Source organism: Atheta coriaria, unplaced genomic scaffold (genome assembly GCF_025399875.1).
Source record: "Atheta coriaria isolate IRGN ID8LTWV9N9 unplaced genomic scaffold, Caltech_Dcor_3.1 hic_scaffold_3_pilon, whole genome shotgun sequence".
In the NCBI taxonomy this organism is placed as follows: Eukaryota; Metazoa; Arthropoda; class Insecta; order Coleoptera; family Staphylinidae; genus Dalotia; species Dalotia coriaria.
Genome location: NW_027045445.1, coordinates 8,135,521 through 8,154,216, shown reverse-complemented (window position 1 = coordinate 8,154,216; position 18,696 = coordinate 8,135,521). Strand labels below are relative to the sequence as shown.

Below are 18,696 nucleotides of genomic sequence, written 5' to 3'. Positions count from 1 at the left end.
ACTCCAAACCTTCATAAACAAGTGCTTGAGAATGATCTTGCGCATATTCTGGCCAATGACAATCTCCAACGATGAGTTGCACCGTCGATGTGATGAAACTCCCATTATAAATCAAATACGCAAGAGAAAATGGGGTGGATTGGGCACATCTTGAGAAGAGACGCCGGAGATATCGCCAGAAATGCGCTAGAATGGAACCCACAGGGGAAGAGAAGGGTTGGTAGACCGGCCAATACCTGGCGAAGATCCACAATAGAGGAGCTCCGAAACCAAAATATAGGCTGGAACGAAGCAAAGGCGGTTGCCCGAAACAGAGTCCGTTGGAGGGCGCTTAGTGAGGCTCTATGCTCCACATAGGAGCCAAGAACATTATATATATATATATATAAAGCTAAATTTTCACGGACAACAAGGAAAACAAATATACAGGGTGCTGCAAAAAGGAATTTACTACATCATAAAAAAAATGCTCAAGAAAAAAAAATGTTCAAGATGGAACATATTAGGAAACACTAAATGTCGACAGTTTTTCATAGGAAATTAAGGAAAACAAATATACAGGGTGTTACAAAAAGAAAATCAATAGTACAAAGAAGGAAACAGTCGGGAATACCAAATTTAGAAAACTTATAATAGGAAGTCAAGAAAAACAAACATACAGGGTGATACAAACAGGAAATTCCTAAAATTAAAAATAAAATACAAAGTTTAAGTAGAAAACGACCCAGAAACGACCAATTTAGTCAGTTTTACACTAGAACGCAAGGAAAAGTAGAACATAGGGTGATACAAGAAGAAAATCGCTACATTTTATTAGAAAATTCAAAATTTCGATGCAGAGAATTTCATTCATAATTAGAAGGTGACACAACAAGAAAATTTAAACTAATACCTGTTTCTCTCAGAATATCAAGAAATGGAAAGGTAGAGAAGCTAGAGTTGTGAATAAATAAAACATCAATATGAATTTTATTGCGATCTTGAAATTTGCCTTGCGACGCTTCTCCAGATACGCCACAAGCAAGGCAAAACAGTCCGCCGACGGCAACTCAAGCACACACGCGGAAGAAAATTAAATCGTCTTTTACAAATATATTACTCTCAATAATTAATTGCCAAACTACGAAAATACGTTAAACAGCCTGCAGATTTATGAAATAAAAATGCGAGCAAGGAAAATTTCACGTTATTAAACCGATGATTGGCATGACCATACTCTGCGGGTAGATCCAAGTCGCATCCGACGGCACGCATCAATTTTGTGTTGTTACGGTATTCACGTTACATGCAATTTTAGATAAATATGAAAGTATAATGTAATAACTAATAACGTTTACAAATTTACCGGTGCATCAGGTAATCATAGGAAGTACTGAAACCAAAAAAACAACACGTGTGTGAGAACTCGCACTATGATGCACACTTATTTATATTCGTTTTGAGGAATAATGAACCTGTACTATTTTAACACACAATTTTCCCGGAATATCCTGCCAAGGACAGTCGTTAATTACACTAACTTAAAATTACGAATAGGATACATATTTCTAATTCCAATTCTCAACATCGAAATAATCCAATAGCCGACACGCACATGGAAACACCAGTTTTATAATCATTTTACGCGTAATTCATACTTAGCAAAACAATCTACATGTCTGTTGTCATTAGGTGCCGTTAGAAATGCTCATTTTTAATCAATAATAAAATGTAATGTAATCGGAATGAATAAAATAATGATGCCGAGCCGCGTGCAGGTAAGAACAGACTGAAGCGGTCGAACGTTCGTAGCATGAGAGGCAGCATTGCGCACGTTTATAGCGATATAAAAACTTGTTTATACACAAACCCCGATATGCGTGTATAATTGAAATAGCACATTTTTGAAGTGCACTAAAATAAAATAAAATATAATAATTCAAAAAATATAATCAGTTGTTAATTTCCGCGCATTCGGTTCGCGCGTTATACTAATGAAACTATTGCGTATATGCGTATACACACAACTATCATTATAACTCGCGTTACGGAATTTTCTCGCAATAAAATTCGATACAGGGAAATAAAGAATTAAATTCCGCATCTGGGAAAATTATTCCGAACTTAGTTTAAGACCGCGTTCGCGTGTTATAATATTAAAAAAGTACAATTCCTAGCGCAACGAGTACTATTGCGTATATGCGTATACACACAACTATCATTATAACTCGCGTTACGGAATTTTCTCGCAATAAATTTCGATACAGGGAAATAAAGAATTAAATTCCGCATCTGGGAAAGTTAATCCGAACTTAGTTTAAGACCGCGTTCGCGTGTTATAATATTAAAAAGTACAATTCCTAGCGCAACGAGTACTATTGCGTATATGCGTATACACACAACTATCATTATAACTCGCGTTACGGAATTTTCTCGCAATAAAATTCGATACAGGGAAATAAAGAATTAAATTCCGCATCTGGGAAAATTAATCCGAACTTAGTTTAAGACCGCGTTCGCGTGTTATAATATTAAAAAGTACAATTCCTAGCGCAACGAGTACTATTGCGTATATGCGTATACACACAACTATCATTATAACTCGCGTTACGGAATTTTCTCGCAATAAAATTCGATACAGGGAAATAAAGAATTAAATTCCGCATCTGGGAAAATTAATCCGAACTTAGTTTAAGACCGCGTTCGCGTGTTATAATATTAAGAAAGTACAATTCCTAGCGCAACGAGTACTATTGCGTATATGCGTATACACACAACTATCATTATAACTCGCGTTACGGAATTTTCTCGCAATAAAATTCGATACAGGGAAATAAAGAATTAAATTCCGCATCTGGGAAAATTAATCCGAACTTAGTTTAAGACCGCGTTCGCGTGTTATAATATTAAAAAGTACAATTCCTAGCGCAACGAGTACTATTGCGTATATGCGTATACACACAACTATCATTATAACTCGCGTTACGGAATTTTCTCGCAATAAAATTTGATACAGGGAAATAAAGAATTAAATTCCGCATCTGGGAAAATTAATCCGAACTTAGTTTAAGACCGCGTTCGCGTGTTATAATATTAAAAATACAATTCCTAGCGCAACGAGTACTATTGCGTATATGCGTATACACACAACTATCATTATAACTCGCGTTACGGAATTTTCTCGCAATAAAATTTGATACAGGGAAATAAAGAATTAAATTCCGCATCTGGGAAAATTAATCCGAACTTAGTTTAAGACCGCGTTCGCGTGTTATAATATTAAAAAATACAATTCCTAGCGCAACGAGTACTATTGCGTATATGCGTATACACACAACTATCATTATAACTCGCGTTACGGAATTTTCTCGCAATAAAATTTGATACAGGGAAATAAAGAATTAAATTCCGCATCTGGGAAAATTAATCCGAACTTAGTTTAAGACCGCGTTCGCGTGTTATAATATTAAAAAATACAATTCCTAGCGCAACGAGTACTATTGCGTATATGCATATACACACAACTATCATTATAACTCGCGTTACGGAATTTTCTCGCAATAAAATTTGATACAGGGAAATAAAGAATTAAATTCCGCATCTGGGAAAATTAATCCGAACTTAGTTTAAGACCGCGTTCGCGTGTTATAATATTAAAAATACAATTCCTAGCGCAACGAGTACTATTGCGTATATGCATATACACACAACTATCATTATAACTCGCGTTACGGAATTTTCTCGCAATAAAATTTGATACAGGGAAATAAAGAATTAAATTCCGCATCTGGGAAAATTAATCCGAACTTAGTTTAAGACCGCGTTCGCGTGTTATAATATTAAAAAATACAATTCCTAGCGCAACGAGTACTATTGCGTATATGCGTATACACACAACTATCATTATAACTCGCGTTACGGAATTTTCTCGCAATAAAATTTGATACAGGGAAATAAAGAATTAAATTCCGCATCTGGGAAAATTAATCCGAACTTAGTTTAAGACCGCGTTCGCGTGTTATAATATTAACAAAGTACAATTCCTAGCGCAACGAGTACTATTGCGTATATGCGTATACACACAACTATCATTATAACTCGCGTTACGGAATTTTCTCGCAATAAAATTTGATACAGGGAAATAAAGAATTAAATTCCGCATCTGGGAAAATTAATCCGAACTTAGTTTAAGACCGCGTTCGCGTGTTATAATATTAAAAAATACAATTCCTAGCGCAACGAGTACTATTGCGTATATGCGTATACACACAACTATCATTATAACTCGCGTTACGGAATTTTCTCGCAATAAAATTTGATACAGGGAAATAAAGAATTAAATTCCGCATCTGGGAAAATTAATCCGAACTTAGTTTAAGACCGCGTTCGCGTGTTATAATATTAAAAATACAATTCCTAGCGCAACGAGTACTATTGCGTATATGCGTATACACACAACTATCATTATAACTCGCGTTACGGAATTTTCTCGCAATAAAATTTGATACAGGGAAATAAAGAATTAAATTCCGCATCTGGGAAAATTAATCCGAACTTAGTTTAAGACCGCGTTCGCGTGTTATAATATTAAAAAGTACAATTCCTAGCGCAACGAGTACTATTGCGTATATGCGTATACACACAACTATCATTATAACTCGCGTTACGGAATTTTCTCGCAATAAAATTTGATACAGGGAAATAAAGAATTAAATTCCGCATCTGGGAAAATTAATCCGAACTTAGTTTAAGACCGCGTTCGCGTGTTATAATATTAAAAAGTACAATTCCTAGCGCAACGAGTACTATTGCGTATATGCGTATACACACAACTATCATTATAACTCGCGTTACGGAATTTTCTCGCAATAAATTTCGATACAGGGAAATAAAAAATTTAATTCCGCATCTGGGAAAATTAATCCGAACTTAGTTTAAGACCGCGTTCGCGTGTTATAATATTAAAACAGAACAATTCCTAGCACAACGAGTACTATTGCGAATATGCGTATACACACAACTATCATTATAACTCGCGTTACGGAATTTTCTCGCAATAAATTTCGATACAGGGAAATAAAAAATTTAATTCCGCATCTGGGAAAATTAATCCGAACTTAGTTTAAGACCGCGTTCGCGTGTTATAATATTAAAACAGAACAATTCCTAGCACAACGAGTACTATTGCGAATATGCGTATACACACAACTATCATTATAACTCGCGTTACGGAATTTTCTCGCAATAAATTTCGATACAGGGAAATAAAGAATTAAATTCCGCATCTGGGAAAATTAATCCGAACTTAGTTTAAGACCGCGTTCGCGTGTTATAATATTAACAAAATACAATTCCTAGCGCAACGAGTACTATTGCGTATATGCGTATACACACAACTATCATTATAACTCGCGTTACGGAATTTTCTCGCAATAAAATTTGATACAGGGAAATAAAGAATTAAATTCCGCATCTGGGAAAATTAATCCGAACTTAGTTTAAGACCGCGTTCGCGTGTTATAATATTAAAAAATACAATTCCTAGCGCAACGAGTACTATTGCGTATATGCGTATACACACAACTATCATTATAACTCGCGTTACGGAATTTTCTCGCAATAAAATTTGATACAGGGAAATAAAGAATTAAATTCCGCATCTGGGAAAATTAATCCGAACTTAGTTTAAGACCGCGTTCGCGTGTTATAATATTAAAAAATACAATTCCTAGCGCAACGAGTACTATTGCGTATATGCGTATACACACAACTATCATTATAACTCGCGTTACGGAATTTTCTCGCAATAAAATTTGATACAGGGAAATAAAGAATTAAATTCCGCATCTGGGAAAATTAATCCGAACTTAGTTTAAGACCGCGTTCGCGTGTTATAATATTAAAAAATACAATTCCTAGCGCAACGAGTACTATTGCGTATATGCGTATACACACAACTATCATTATAACTCGCGTTACGGAATTTTCTCGCAATAAAATTTGATACAGGGAAATAAAGAATTAAATTCCGCATCTGGGAAAATTAATCCGAACTTAGTTTAAGACCGCGTTCGCGTGTTATAATATTAAAAAGTACAATTCCTAGCGCAACGAGTACTATTGCGTATATGCGTATACACACAACTATCATTATAACTCGCGTTACGGAATTTTCTCGCAATAAAATTTCGATACAGGGAAATAAAGAATTAAATTCCGCATCTGGGAAAATTAATCCGAACTTAGTTTAAGACCGCGTTCGCGTGTTATAATATTAAAAAGTACAATTCCTAGCGCAACGAGTACTATTGCGTATATGCGTATACACACAACTATCATTATAACTCGCGTTACGGAATTTTCTCGCAATAAAATTCGATACAGGAAATAAAGAATTAAATTCCGCATCTGGGAAAATTAATCCGAACTTAGTTTAAGACCGCGTTCGCGTGTTATAATATTAAAAAAATACAATTCCTAGCGCAACGAGTACTATTGCGTATATGCGTATACACACAACTATCATTATAACTCGCGTTACGGAATTTTCTCGCAATAAATTTGATACAGGGAAATAAAGAATTAAATTCCGCATCTGGGAAAATTAATCCGAACTTAGTTTAAGACCGCGTTCGCGTGTTATAATATTAAAAATACAATTCCTAGCGCAACGAGTACTATTGCGTATATGCGTATACACACAACTATCATTATAACTCGCGTTACGGAATTTTCTCGCAATAAAATTTGATACAGGGAAATAAAGAATTAAATTCCGCATCTGGGAAAATTAATCCGAACTTAGTTTAAGACCGCGTTCGCGTGTTATAATATTAAAAATACAATTCCTAGCGCAACGAGTACTATTGCGTATATGCGTATACACACAACTATCATTATAACTACGAACTTAGTTTGCACAAAAAGCAAATTTTTTTCAGGTTTGGAGAGTTTTCTCCGATTGTGAATAATTAAAAGAGATACAGAGCAGCGGATTGAAACGCGACTGTCTTGTGTCTTTGCAATACGTGGTGGAACGCAAAAAAAACCACGTAAATAAAAACTACGACGCAGGAATTAAAACGAAAAATATAATTGAATTATAAACTTACCAATGCAGATCCAAGGCACGGCATATACTGTAAATAAGGAAAGAAAACATTATATTAATGTAATATTATATTCAAACAGCGAAAAACAGAGAAAAATAAACATCTATGCTGTATACGTAAAAGTTACTTATTACCTGCAATCAAAACTAAAATATGATGCAGCAACATGCGGCGTGAAGAGATGGCAACGAGGGCACACGGCAATGCGATAAGAAAGTGTAAATTGTGTTCAAAACAAACACAATTCTCGTGTCGAATGCTCGCGCTTGCCGATAAATATAGAAATAAACAATACAAATCTATTTTACGATTTTTGGGTCATGCTAGGGCCATCTACGAATGATACAGTAGTTTCAAAATTTATATTATTAAAAAGTAATGAAAAATTAAAATTCGATTTGTGTAATTCTGATTTCTTATGCTGACAGAGTGCCAGATTTTACATAAAATACTTAAGTGATATCTGTTTCAGTGATCTGCTGATAATAAAAATGTTTCGCATTCTTGATGATTTTGATAATAAACTATAAAAATTAATATAAAACTGTTAGTTATATTCATGAAAGAATTGAAGAATATTTGCTTATTTACGATGCAAATATAATAAATAGCCACGGTGTGTTTTGATTCCACGAAATAAAGATTCGATACCTGCAGGTAAACAAACTTATCTCTTGTGCGAAATCGCGTGATCGCACACGGACACGATGTGCACTCACTACCACCGACAAGCAATATTTAACGCAAAAACGTACATCGTAGTGCCATCTAACCGACTATCTAGTAATGGCAGGTTTAAATTTAAAACACATTTTATCAAATATGCAACAACTTTGTTATTTTATGAAAATGCCAGTCATAAGCAATGTAATAATGCCTATCAGATCGCAATATTTCGTTAATTAATATTCTATGGTACAACATAATAATAATATATTCACCCACACAAACATTCGGTGCGGAGTATCGAAATGGTGAGATAAAAATTACTTACTCAAGCACGAAGGGACCTGCTAAGAACGGGGAACAACATGGCAATCAATCAAATTGATCTAGCGACCGACAACGTCACACAATAACCGACAATAAAACCGCAGCATTCTTGTAATTTGAAATGTAAACATCAAAAGCGCGCAAAAAAATCATTTACGGACGTTAAACGCACTATTAATCATTCACAAGATACAGCAGATGCATGTTACACGTCGATTAATGACCGAATATAATGCAAATGTAGCAAATAGAAGTCCGATAAAACAATACGCGTCGCGCGAAATGCGTCTGGAGACGCCAGCGCCAGGCTCGAAACTGGCTGCAAACCATCGATAGCATATACCGAAGCCGTGCCAGTAACGCCGCGAGATTTTATGATAAGAAAGCAAGAAACGCGCAAAGCCGGCGCGTCGACGGCCCGCGATCTTGTGCGCGAATTACATTTGGCACGGTTCATATATGCGATCTAAACTATATTACAATGTAATGCATGTGATTCTAATTTCTCTCGATTTCCGCAAAAACTAAACGCGATAGAAAGAAACAGATTGAAATTTTTCAAACTACGGAAAAATTTCTATAAAATAGAAACGTGGTTAAGTGTGCTAAAAAGTGACATTTTGCAATTTTTGCCCATTTTATTCAATCGCGAATATCTCGTAAACTAAAAGAGATAAATAAGATCTGATCGCAGCGTCTTAATCTACGGACCAATCTCTATCAGATAGGATAGTTAAAATGGAAATCTGAGGGATGAAATTTTAAGTCTTAAGAAAAAATTGCCAAGGGGGGGTGCTTGATACTTTTTTTCGACGATTTTCAAAAATTCATATCTCTTAAACTAAAAGAGATAGCTACCAACGAATTGTTGATTATGAAAGATTGGAAAATTCTCTATCAGATAAAAATATAAAATAATTATATTTCCTACAGTAAAAGGTCGAAAAACGCGACTAAAAGTGCTAAAAAGTGACATTTATCAATTTTTGCCCATTTTATTCAATCGCGAATATCTCGTAAACTAAAAGAGATAAATAAGATCTGATCGCAGCGTCTTAATCTACGGACCAATCTCTATCAGATAAGATAGTTAAAAGGGAAATTTGAGAGATGAAATTTTAAGTCTTAAGAAAAAATTGCCAAGGGGTGCTTGATACTTTTTTCGACGATTTTCAAAATTCATATCTCTTAAACTAAAAGAGATAGCTACCAACGAATTGTTGATTATGAAAGATTGGAAAATTCTCTATCAGATAAAAATATAAAATAATTATATTTCCTACAGTAAAAGGTCGAAAAACGCGACTAAAAGTGCTAAAAAGTGACATTTATCAATTTTTGCCCATTTTATTCAATCGCGAATATCTCGTAAACTAAAAGAGATAAATAAGATCTGATCGCAGCGTCTTAATCTACGGACCAATCTCTATCAGATAGGATAGTTAAAAAGGAAATTTGAGAGATGAAATTTTAAGTCTTAAGAAAAAATTGCCAAGGGGGGGTGCTTGATACTTTTTTTCGACGATTTTCAAAAATTCATATCTCTGAAACTAAAAGAGATAGCTACCAACGAATTGTTGATTATGAAAGATTGGAAAATTCTCTATCAGATAAAAATATAAAATAATTATATTTCCTACAGTAAAAGGTCGAAAAACGCGACTAAAAGTGCTAAAAGTGACATTTATCAATTTTGCCCATTTTATTCAATCGCGAATATCTCGTAAACTAAAAGAGATAAATTAGATCTGATCGCAGCGTCTTAATCTACGGACCAATCTCTATCAGATAGGATAGTTAAAAGGGAAATCTGAGAGATGAAATTTTAAGTCTTAAGAAAAATTGCCAAGGGGGTGCTTGATACTTTTTTTCGACGATTTTCAAAAATTCATATCTCTTAAACTAAAAGAGATAGCTACCAACGAATTGTTGATTATGAAAGATTGGAAAATTCTCTATCAGATAAAAATATAAAATAATTATATTTCCTACAGTAAAAGGTCGAAAAACGCGACTAAAAGTGCTAAAAAGTGACATTTATCAATTTTTGCCCATTTTATTCAATCGCGAATATCTCGTAAACTAAAAGAGATAAATTAGATCTGATCGCAGCGTCTTAATCTACGGACCAATCTCTATCAGATAGGATAGTTAAAAGGCAAATTTGAGAGATGAAATTTTAAGTCTTAAGAAAAAATTGCCAAGGGGGGGTGCTTGATACTTTTTTTCGACGATTTTCAAAAATTCATATCTCTTAAACTAAAAGAGATAGCTACCAACGAATTGTTGATTATGAAAGATTGGAAAATTCTCTATCAGATAAAAATATAAAATAATTATATTTCCTACAGTAAAAGGTCGAAAAACGCGACTAAAAGTGCTAAAAAGTGACATTTATCAATTTTTGCCCATTTTATTCAATCGCGAATATCTCGTAAACTAAAAGAGATAAATAAGATCTGATCGCAGCGTCTTAATCTACGGACCAATCTCTATCAGATAGGATAGTTAAAAGGAAATCTGAGAGATGAAATTTTAAGTCTTAAGAAAAAATTGCCAAGGGGGGGTGCTTGATACTTTTTTTCGACGATTTTCAAAAATTCATATCTCTTAAACTAAAAGAGATAGCTACCAACGAATTGTTGATTATGAAAGATTGGAAAATTCTCTATCAGATAAAAATATAAAATAATTATATTTCCTACAGTAAAAGGTCGAAAAACGCGACTAAAAGTGCTAAAAAGTGACATTTATCAATTTTTGCCCATTTTATTCAATCGCGAATATCTCGTAAACTAAAAGAGATAAATAAGATCTGATCGCAGCGTCTTAATCTACGGACCAATCTCTATCAGATAAGATAGTTAAAAGGAAATCTGAGAGATGAAATTTTAAGTCTTAAGAAAAAATTGCCAAGGGGGGGTGCTTGATACTTTTTTTCGACGATTTTCAAAAATTCATATCTCTTAAACTAAAAGAGATAGCTACCAACGAATTGTTGATTATGAAAGATTGGAAAATTCTCTATCAGATAAAAATATAAAATAATTATATTTCCTACAGTAAAGGTCGAAAAACGCGACTAAAAGTGCTAAAAAGTGACATTTATCAATTTTTGCCCATTTTATTCAATCGCGAATATCTCGTAAACTAAAAGAGATAAATAAGATCTGATCGCAGCGTCTTAATCTACGGACCAATCTCTATCAGATAGGATAGTTAAAAGGAAATCTGAGAGATGAAATTTTAAGTCTTAAGAAAAATTGCCAAGGGGGTGCTTGATACTTTTTTTCGACGATTTTCAAAAATTCATATCTCTTAAACTAAAAGAGATAGCTACCAACGAATTGTTGATTATGAAAGATTGGAAAATTCTCTATCAGATAAAAATATAAAATAATTATATTTCCTACAGTAAAAGGTCGAAAACGCGACTAAAAGTGCTAAAAGTGACATTTATCAATTTTTGCCCATTTTATTCAATCGCGAATATCTCGTAAACTAAAAGAGATAAATAAGATCTGATCGCAGCGTCTTAATCTACGGACCAATCTCTATCAGATAGGATAGTTAAAAGGGAAATCTGAGAGATGAAATTTTAAGTCTTAAGAAAAAATTGCCAAGGGGGGGTGCTTGATACTTTTTTTCGACGATTTTCAAAAATTCATATCTCTTAAACTAAAAGAGATAGCTACCAACGAATTGTTGATTATGAAAGATTGGAAAATTCTCTATCAGATAAAAATATAAAATAATTATATTTCCTACAGTAAAAGGTCGAAAAACGCGACTAAAAGTGCTAAAAAGTGACATTTATCAATTTTTGCCCATTTTATTCAATCGCGAATATCTCGTAAACTAAAAGAGATAAATAAGATCTGATCGCAGCGTCTTAATCTACGGACCAATCTCTATCAGATAAGATAGTTAAAAGGGAAATTTGAAAGATGAAATTTTAAGTCTTAAGAAAAAATTGCCAAGGGGGGGTGCTTGATACTTTTTTTCGACGATTTTCAAAAATTCATATCTCTTAAACTAAAAGAGATAGCTACCAACGAATTGTTGATTATGAAAGATTGGAAAATTCTCTATCAGATAAAAATATAAAATAATTATATTTCCTACAGTAAAAGGTCGAAAAACGCGACTAAAAGTGCTAAAAGTGACATTTATCAATTTTGCCCATTTTATTCAATCGCGAATATCTCGTAAACTAAAAGAGATAAATAAGATCTGATCGCAGCGTCTTAATCTACGGACCAATCTCTATCAGATAGGATAGTTAAAAGGGAAATCTGAGAGATGAAATTTTAAGTCTTAAGAAAAAATTGCCAAGGGGGGGTGCTTGATACTTTTTTTCGACGATTTTCAAAAATTCATATCTCTTAAACTAAAAGAGATAGCTACCAACGAATTGTTGATTATGAAAGATTGGAAAATTCTCTATCAGATAAAAATATAAAATAATTATATTTCCTACAGTAAAAGGTCGAAAAACGCGACTAAAAGTGCTAAAAAGTGACATTTATCAATTTTTGCCCATTTTATTCAATCGCGAATATCTCGTAAACTAAAAGAGATAAATAAGATCTGATCGCAGCGTCTTAATCTACGGACCAATCTCTATCAGATAGGATAGTTAAAAGGAAATCTGAGAGATGAAATTTTAAGTCTTAAGAAAAATTGCCAAGGGGGTGCTTGATACTTTTTTCGACGATTTTCAAAAATTCATATCTCTTAAACTAAAAGAGATAGCTACCAACGAATTGTTGATTATGAAAGATTGGAAAATTCTCTATCAGATAAAAATATAAAATAATTATATTTCCTACAGTAAAAGGTCGAAAAACGCGACTAAAAGTGCTAAAAAGTGACATTTATCAATTTTTGCCCATTTTATTCAATCGCGAATATCTCGTAAACTAAAAGAGATAAATAAGATCTGATCGCAGCGTCTTAATCTACGGACCAATCTCTATCAGATAGGATAGTTAAAAGGAAATCTGAGAGATGAAATTTTAAGTCTTAAGAAAAAATTGCCAAGGGGGTGCTTGATACTTTTTTTCGACGATTTTCAAAAATTCATATCTCTTAAACTAAAAGAGATAGCTACCAACGAATTGTTGATTATGAAAGATTGGAAAATTCTCTATCAGATAAAAATATAAAATAATTATATTTCCTACAGTAAAAGGTCGAAAAACGCGACTAAAAGTGCTAAAAGTGACATTTATCAATTTTGCCCATTTTATTCAATCGCGAATATCTCGTAAACTAAAAGAGATAAATAAGATCTGATCGCAGCGTCTTAATCTACGGACCAATCTCTATCAGATAGGATAGTTAAAAGGAAATCTGAGAGATGAAATTTTAAGTCTTAAGAAAAATTGCCAAGGGGGTGCTTGATACTTTTTTCGACGATTTTCAAAAATTCATATCTCTTAAACTAAAAGAGATAGCTACCAACGAATTGTTGATTATGAAAGATTGGAAAATTCTCTATCAGATAAAAATATAAAATAATTATATTTCCTACAGTAAAAGGTCGAAAAACGCGACTAAAAGTGCTAAAAGTGACATTTATCAATTTTGCCCATTTTATTCAATCGCGAATATCTCGTAAACTAAAAGAGATAAATAAGATCTGATCGCAGCGTCTTAATCTACGGACCAATCTCTATCAGATAGGATAGTTAAAAGGAAATCTGAGAGATGAAATTTTAAGTCTTAAGAAAAAATTGCCAAGGGGGTGCTTGATACTTTTTTTCGACGATTTTCAAAAATTCATATCTCTTAAACTAAAAGAGATAGCTACCAACGAATTGTTGATTATGAAAGATTGGAAAATTCTCTGTCAGATAAAAATATAAAATAATTATATTTCCTACAGTAAAAGGTCGAAAACGCGCCACTAAAAGTGCTAAAAGTGACATTTTCAATTTTTGCCCATTTTATTCAATCGCGAATATCTCGTAAACTAAAAGAGATAAATAAGATCTGATTTGCAGCGTCTTAATCTACGGACCAATCTCTATCAGATAGGATAGTTAAAGGGAAATCTGAGGATGAAAGTAAGTCTTAAGAAAAAATTGCTTAGGGGGTGCTTGATACTTTTTTTCGACGATTTTCAAAAATTGATATCTCTTAAACTAAAACAGATACCAACGAATTGTTGATTATGAAAGATTGGAAAATTCTCTGTCAGATAAAAATATAAAATAATTATATTTCCTACAGTAAAAGGTCAAAAACCGCCATTAAAAGTACTAAAAAGTGACATTTTTCAATTTTTGCCCATTTTATTCAATCGCGAATATCTCGTACACTAAAAGAGATAATTAATTGCATTAATTTGCAATGGTTTTAATAAAGTATCGTTTTCATAACGATATTGTGAGGGTATAGGGTACAGTAAGTGTATATTTTACTTAGCTTGTTAATATATGATATTATATGATAAGAAAGCAACAGATGCGCAAAGCCGGCGCGTTGACTAATTAATACTAATACTAATTAATACTAATGAAATCGAAAAGAAACCGTTTCCTATATACACAAAAAATATCGAGGTGTTAATCGTCGAAACCATGCAAAACTAAACTTTTAAACTTGAAGAAACAATACATCTAGCTATGACCTAATGCAGTATCTATTTTTGATGAGATTTAGAGAAATAATACCAACAAGTCCCGAAATAAAATATAACTTGTACAGCAATTTCAGAAAAAAATGATAAATTAACTTTTGGGCCGCCATTTTGAGACAGGATGCGAAAAATTTTACGGTGGCAATTGTGTATAATTAAGAAAAGCTCTCGCACGTAGCGAACATTTTCACGAAAAATATTATCTATTTCGAAACTTACCAATGCATACAGTCTATCAGGTCTTAAGGCACGGTAGGTACTGTAATTGAAAGAAAATATTAATTAGAAAATTTCATACAATGCAGTATTATGTTTGCAAAAAGACAAAAAAAGGTTCAACTCAATTCGTATATAACAATGTTTAGGTATGTGCACCTTCCACCTTTCTAGTCTACGACCTACGGTGCAATATAAGGCGATATGCTACGCACTGTCAGTCAAAGCTACTGCCATCATGCGCATCTGCTGTCGTGTAGGCGCGGTGCGGCACGAATAGACGCGGCACGACCCGGTGCGGCGCGTCTCGCCGTAGTAATTTCAAGTCCGTGCGCGAGCTCTCATGCATCTAACCTTACATTTCTCAATAGCGTGTGAACGGAGTTCGAAGACTTATAATACACAAGAACAAATACAAAAATACTACGTGGAAGTAGAAAAATTTGCGTAAGCATAACGTAGTTAAAAGTTGTTAAGGTGCCGTTTAGCTCACTTGATAAATCGTCACTTTTTTCACGGTTTCGATACACGAAAAGTGGCAATTTAATCACGGACGCCCAAGGCATTGACATTTGCAAAACAAAGCCATATGAAATGTCATGCGTCGTCAATCAAACAAATCAGGCGCAGAACGCCTGGTTGTATTGGATTTCGATTGCTTACGCGAACTCGCATGTATTTATAATCTTACATTTTCCGGTATTGTGCGATCGAAGTTCGAAGTTTTAAAATACAAAAGTAGTAATACAAAAAATAGAAATTGAGTGGAAGTTGAAAAATAGAACCGTGACTAAAGTACTTTAGTCACGGGTTTTAGTCACGAGTACAAATTCGCAACGGTCTTCGCACACAACTAGCAAATGTAAAGTTATACATAAATAAATATGGGAGTTCGTTTTACTCACGGTGCATAGCATTCCGTAAAGCCTTGTACTACACGTGTCCATGACTAAAGTGTTTCATTAGTCACGGTTTGGCCGTATTTTAATTTGCTCAACATTCCAGAACCGACAGCCGACACATAGAGTCATGGTAGGGGGCGTTGCACTGGTCGCCGAAGCCGAATTTCAACAGTCGTTCTTCAGATGTAGCGGACGTTGAATGTACGCGTTCAGTTTGTTAATTTTTGTATGATATTTGGGTTTAATTGTACTGTCGAGTGCCTATTTACAACAACATTCCTATCTACATAAATAGAAAATAAAACATGGAAACAGAAGAAACCAAGAATATGGAAATGACAGAGAATATCAACATGAAAACAGAAGAAACGAAAAATATGGAAATAGAAGAAACGAAAATCTTAGAAACAAAAGAAAACATCACTTCACTTGGCACTCACGCGTTGCTAGAAATAGCGTCGACCACTTTTGATCAGTTTCTCCCGACAAAATCAAAAGAACAATACAATAGAGCCTACGCAAGTTTCATCAACTGGCAACAAAAATCGCACCCGGATTCTTTCTCAGAAAAGGTACTAGTCACATATTTCGTATTATTGGCCAAGAAAGTGAAACCGCCATCACTGTGGAGCACTTATTCAATGTTAAGAAGCACGCTTGAGCTAATACACAATGTTGACATAAGCAAATACGTCAGGCTTCGAGGATTTTTGAAAAAACAAAATGAAGGATACGAACCGAAGAAGACGAGAGCCCTTACTGCTGAACAGATAAAAGAATTCATCGCAACTGCACCAGATGATAAATATTTATTTACGAAAGTTGGTTTAATTTTTGGAATTACCGGAAAGTGCCGCAGAGAGGAACTACTGAGAATGGAAATCAACGATGTCGAAGATCTCAATACAGAATTATTAGTACATATACCAGACCAACAAACACATACTGAACGACGGTTTGTAATTGGTAGTGAATTTTACCCGATTTGTAAGAAATATATGGCCCTGCGAATACCTAATACGACTCGATTTTTTCTCAATTATCAAAATGGAAGGTGTACACCACAGCCAACAGGGATTAATAAATTTGGATATATCTCGAAAGTAGTGGCGCAATTCCTCAAATTGCCTGAGCCTCATTTGTACACTGGCCGTGCTCTGAGGAAAAAACCCTCAACAACTTTGTTGGCAGGCGCAGCTGCTGATTTATCTACTTATGCTGAAGATTATATGGATGAATCTTCCTTCGATTACCAAATAGAGTCTGTTAATGTTAAAATGGAGAATATAGACTCACTTACAAATGAGGAATCTACAGATTGTGACATTTTCAGTAGCAACCCCATCAAAACTGAAGTTCCTGAAGTTACTACTGAAGTTGATGAAGTAGCTGCAGAAGTTGATGAAGTAACTACTGAAGATACTACTATCAATTTCAATAACCATGTAGTACAAAACCATGTAGAGACCCACCAAACTAAATCAGACCCATTTTCAATTTCATTTACCAACTGTAGAGACCTATCTAACATATCATTTAATTTTCATGTCCAGGAGTAGTTTGTTCCTATAAACATTGTTTTGACTGTGCATTATCATTTGATTCTTTGGTATTATTTTTATATAGTCAAAAGGATCCGCAATAATTATTATAGATATAAATAAATAATTGATTATATTGATAACATGCGTATTATTTTAATACTTCCTTAAATTAATACTGTTGTTATTACTACTACAGCATTTGGATATAAATAGTAAGACGGAACGAAGTTTGCTGAGTCTGAGTCTGTTTATGGACAAAACCAAAAATATATTGAAACTAAAAATATCTAAACTTAAGAAATACAACAACCATGCTAATACCCAATTTATGTTACTTACCAATTCGAAAACGGTCCGATGTCGAAGAAGCAGCAATAACACTCGATAATGGACGACAACACCACAGCCGTAAACGTCCAGAGTGTTAGGAACGCGGCCATTTTGTGAAAATTGCAACGCACACGTCACACGCGAACAAAAATCCAGCACTTATTGAGATTCATACCGCGGTAAATATTTAACAATAGACTATACATGTTAGTTACCACTAAATAGGCAATTAGTGAATGAATAAAACGCGATATCCCGAACTGAATGTGAAAAAATGATACGACCCGCAAGAAGTACGTCTGCATAAAACAGCGATCGGCACGGAACTATCTGCACAACATCGAAAGAACATGCCAAATATCCAACGACATCAAGCGTTACCGATAAGACAATCGCGCAACCGCAGAAGAGAGCGTGAAATGCGCAAAACACACGCGCTGATAGCACGCGGCTTAAGTTAAAAGAAATGCAATCCACACGCACCCATAACTAAACTCGATTATGACGCATGAGGTTACATTGAAATATCATTTTAAAAACTAATTCTGTAGAATACATACCTCAATCTTTTGCACAAAATTTTACTTTTTTATATTAATGCTCATTTCTGAGGTTCTCTTCTATAGGACATGGATTCAGCACCCCAAAGGCCCACCTTTCCCCTCACCATCCACTTTTTGCAGGAATGCCGCAGGTATGCCACAGATATAAAAGGCCAGCTCACTTAGTTTGTGTTTGCTTCTTGCAACATTTTCCTACATCTTTCCGTCCTGCGTATCCTATACAATATTACAGAATAAAAGTTTAATAATAGAGTAAACAAAATATAATACAATAATTTTAAAAAGTTAATATTTCACGTGCGCCGTCGGAAAATAACTAGTCATTCAAAGTAATTGTAAATAAAGCTTAACGAATAAAAACAACTAGCAAATAAATCGAAAAACTAAACTTTGGCGGCATCTGTTCATGAT

At 34.1% G+C, this 18,696-nt stretch overlaps 1 protein-coding gene and 1 long non-coding RNA gene across 3 annotated transcripts; one reads left to right on the top strand and one right to left on the bottom strand.

The window, feature by feature from the left end:
* Positions 1-1,339: 1,339 nt before the first annotated feature.
* On the bottom strand, positions 1,340-18,670 carry LOC135789881 (uncharacterized). 2 transcript variants are annotated; one of them, XR_010547676.1, is made up of 4 exons: positions 18,283-18,670; positions 14,950-14,989; positions 7,092-7,118; positions 1,340-1,372 (listed from the first exon to the last, which is right to left on the bottom strand). It is a non-coding gene; the product is annotated as an uncharacterized lncRNA (long non-coding RNA). The 2 variants fall into 2 exon arrangements; XR_010547675.1 differs by lacking the exon at positions 18,283-18,670 and adding an exon at positions 17,732-18,215.
* Positions 15,221-17,532, top strand: LOC135789497 (uncharacterized). The gene is made up of 2 exons (XM_065299344.1): positions 15,221-15,393; positions 15,952-17,532. Exon 2 carries the CDS (start codon positions 16,154-16,156, stop codon positions 17,405-17,407), a length of 1,254 nt encoding a protein of 417 aa, XP_065155416.1. The 5' UTR covers positions 15,221-15,393; positions 15,952-16,153; the 3' UTR covers positions 17,408-17,532.
* Positions 18,671-18,696: the final 26 nt, after the last annotated feature.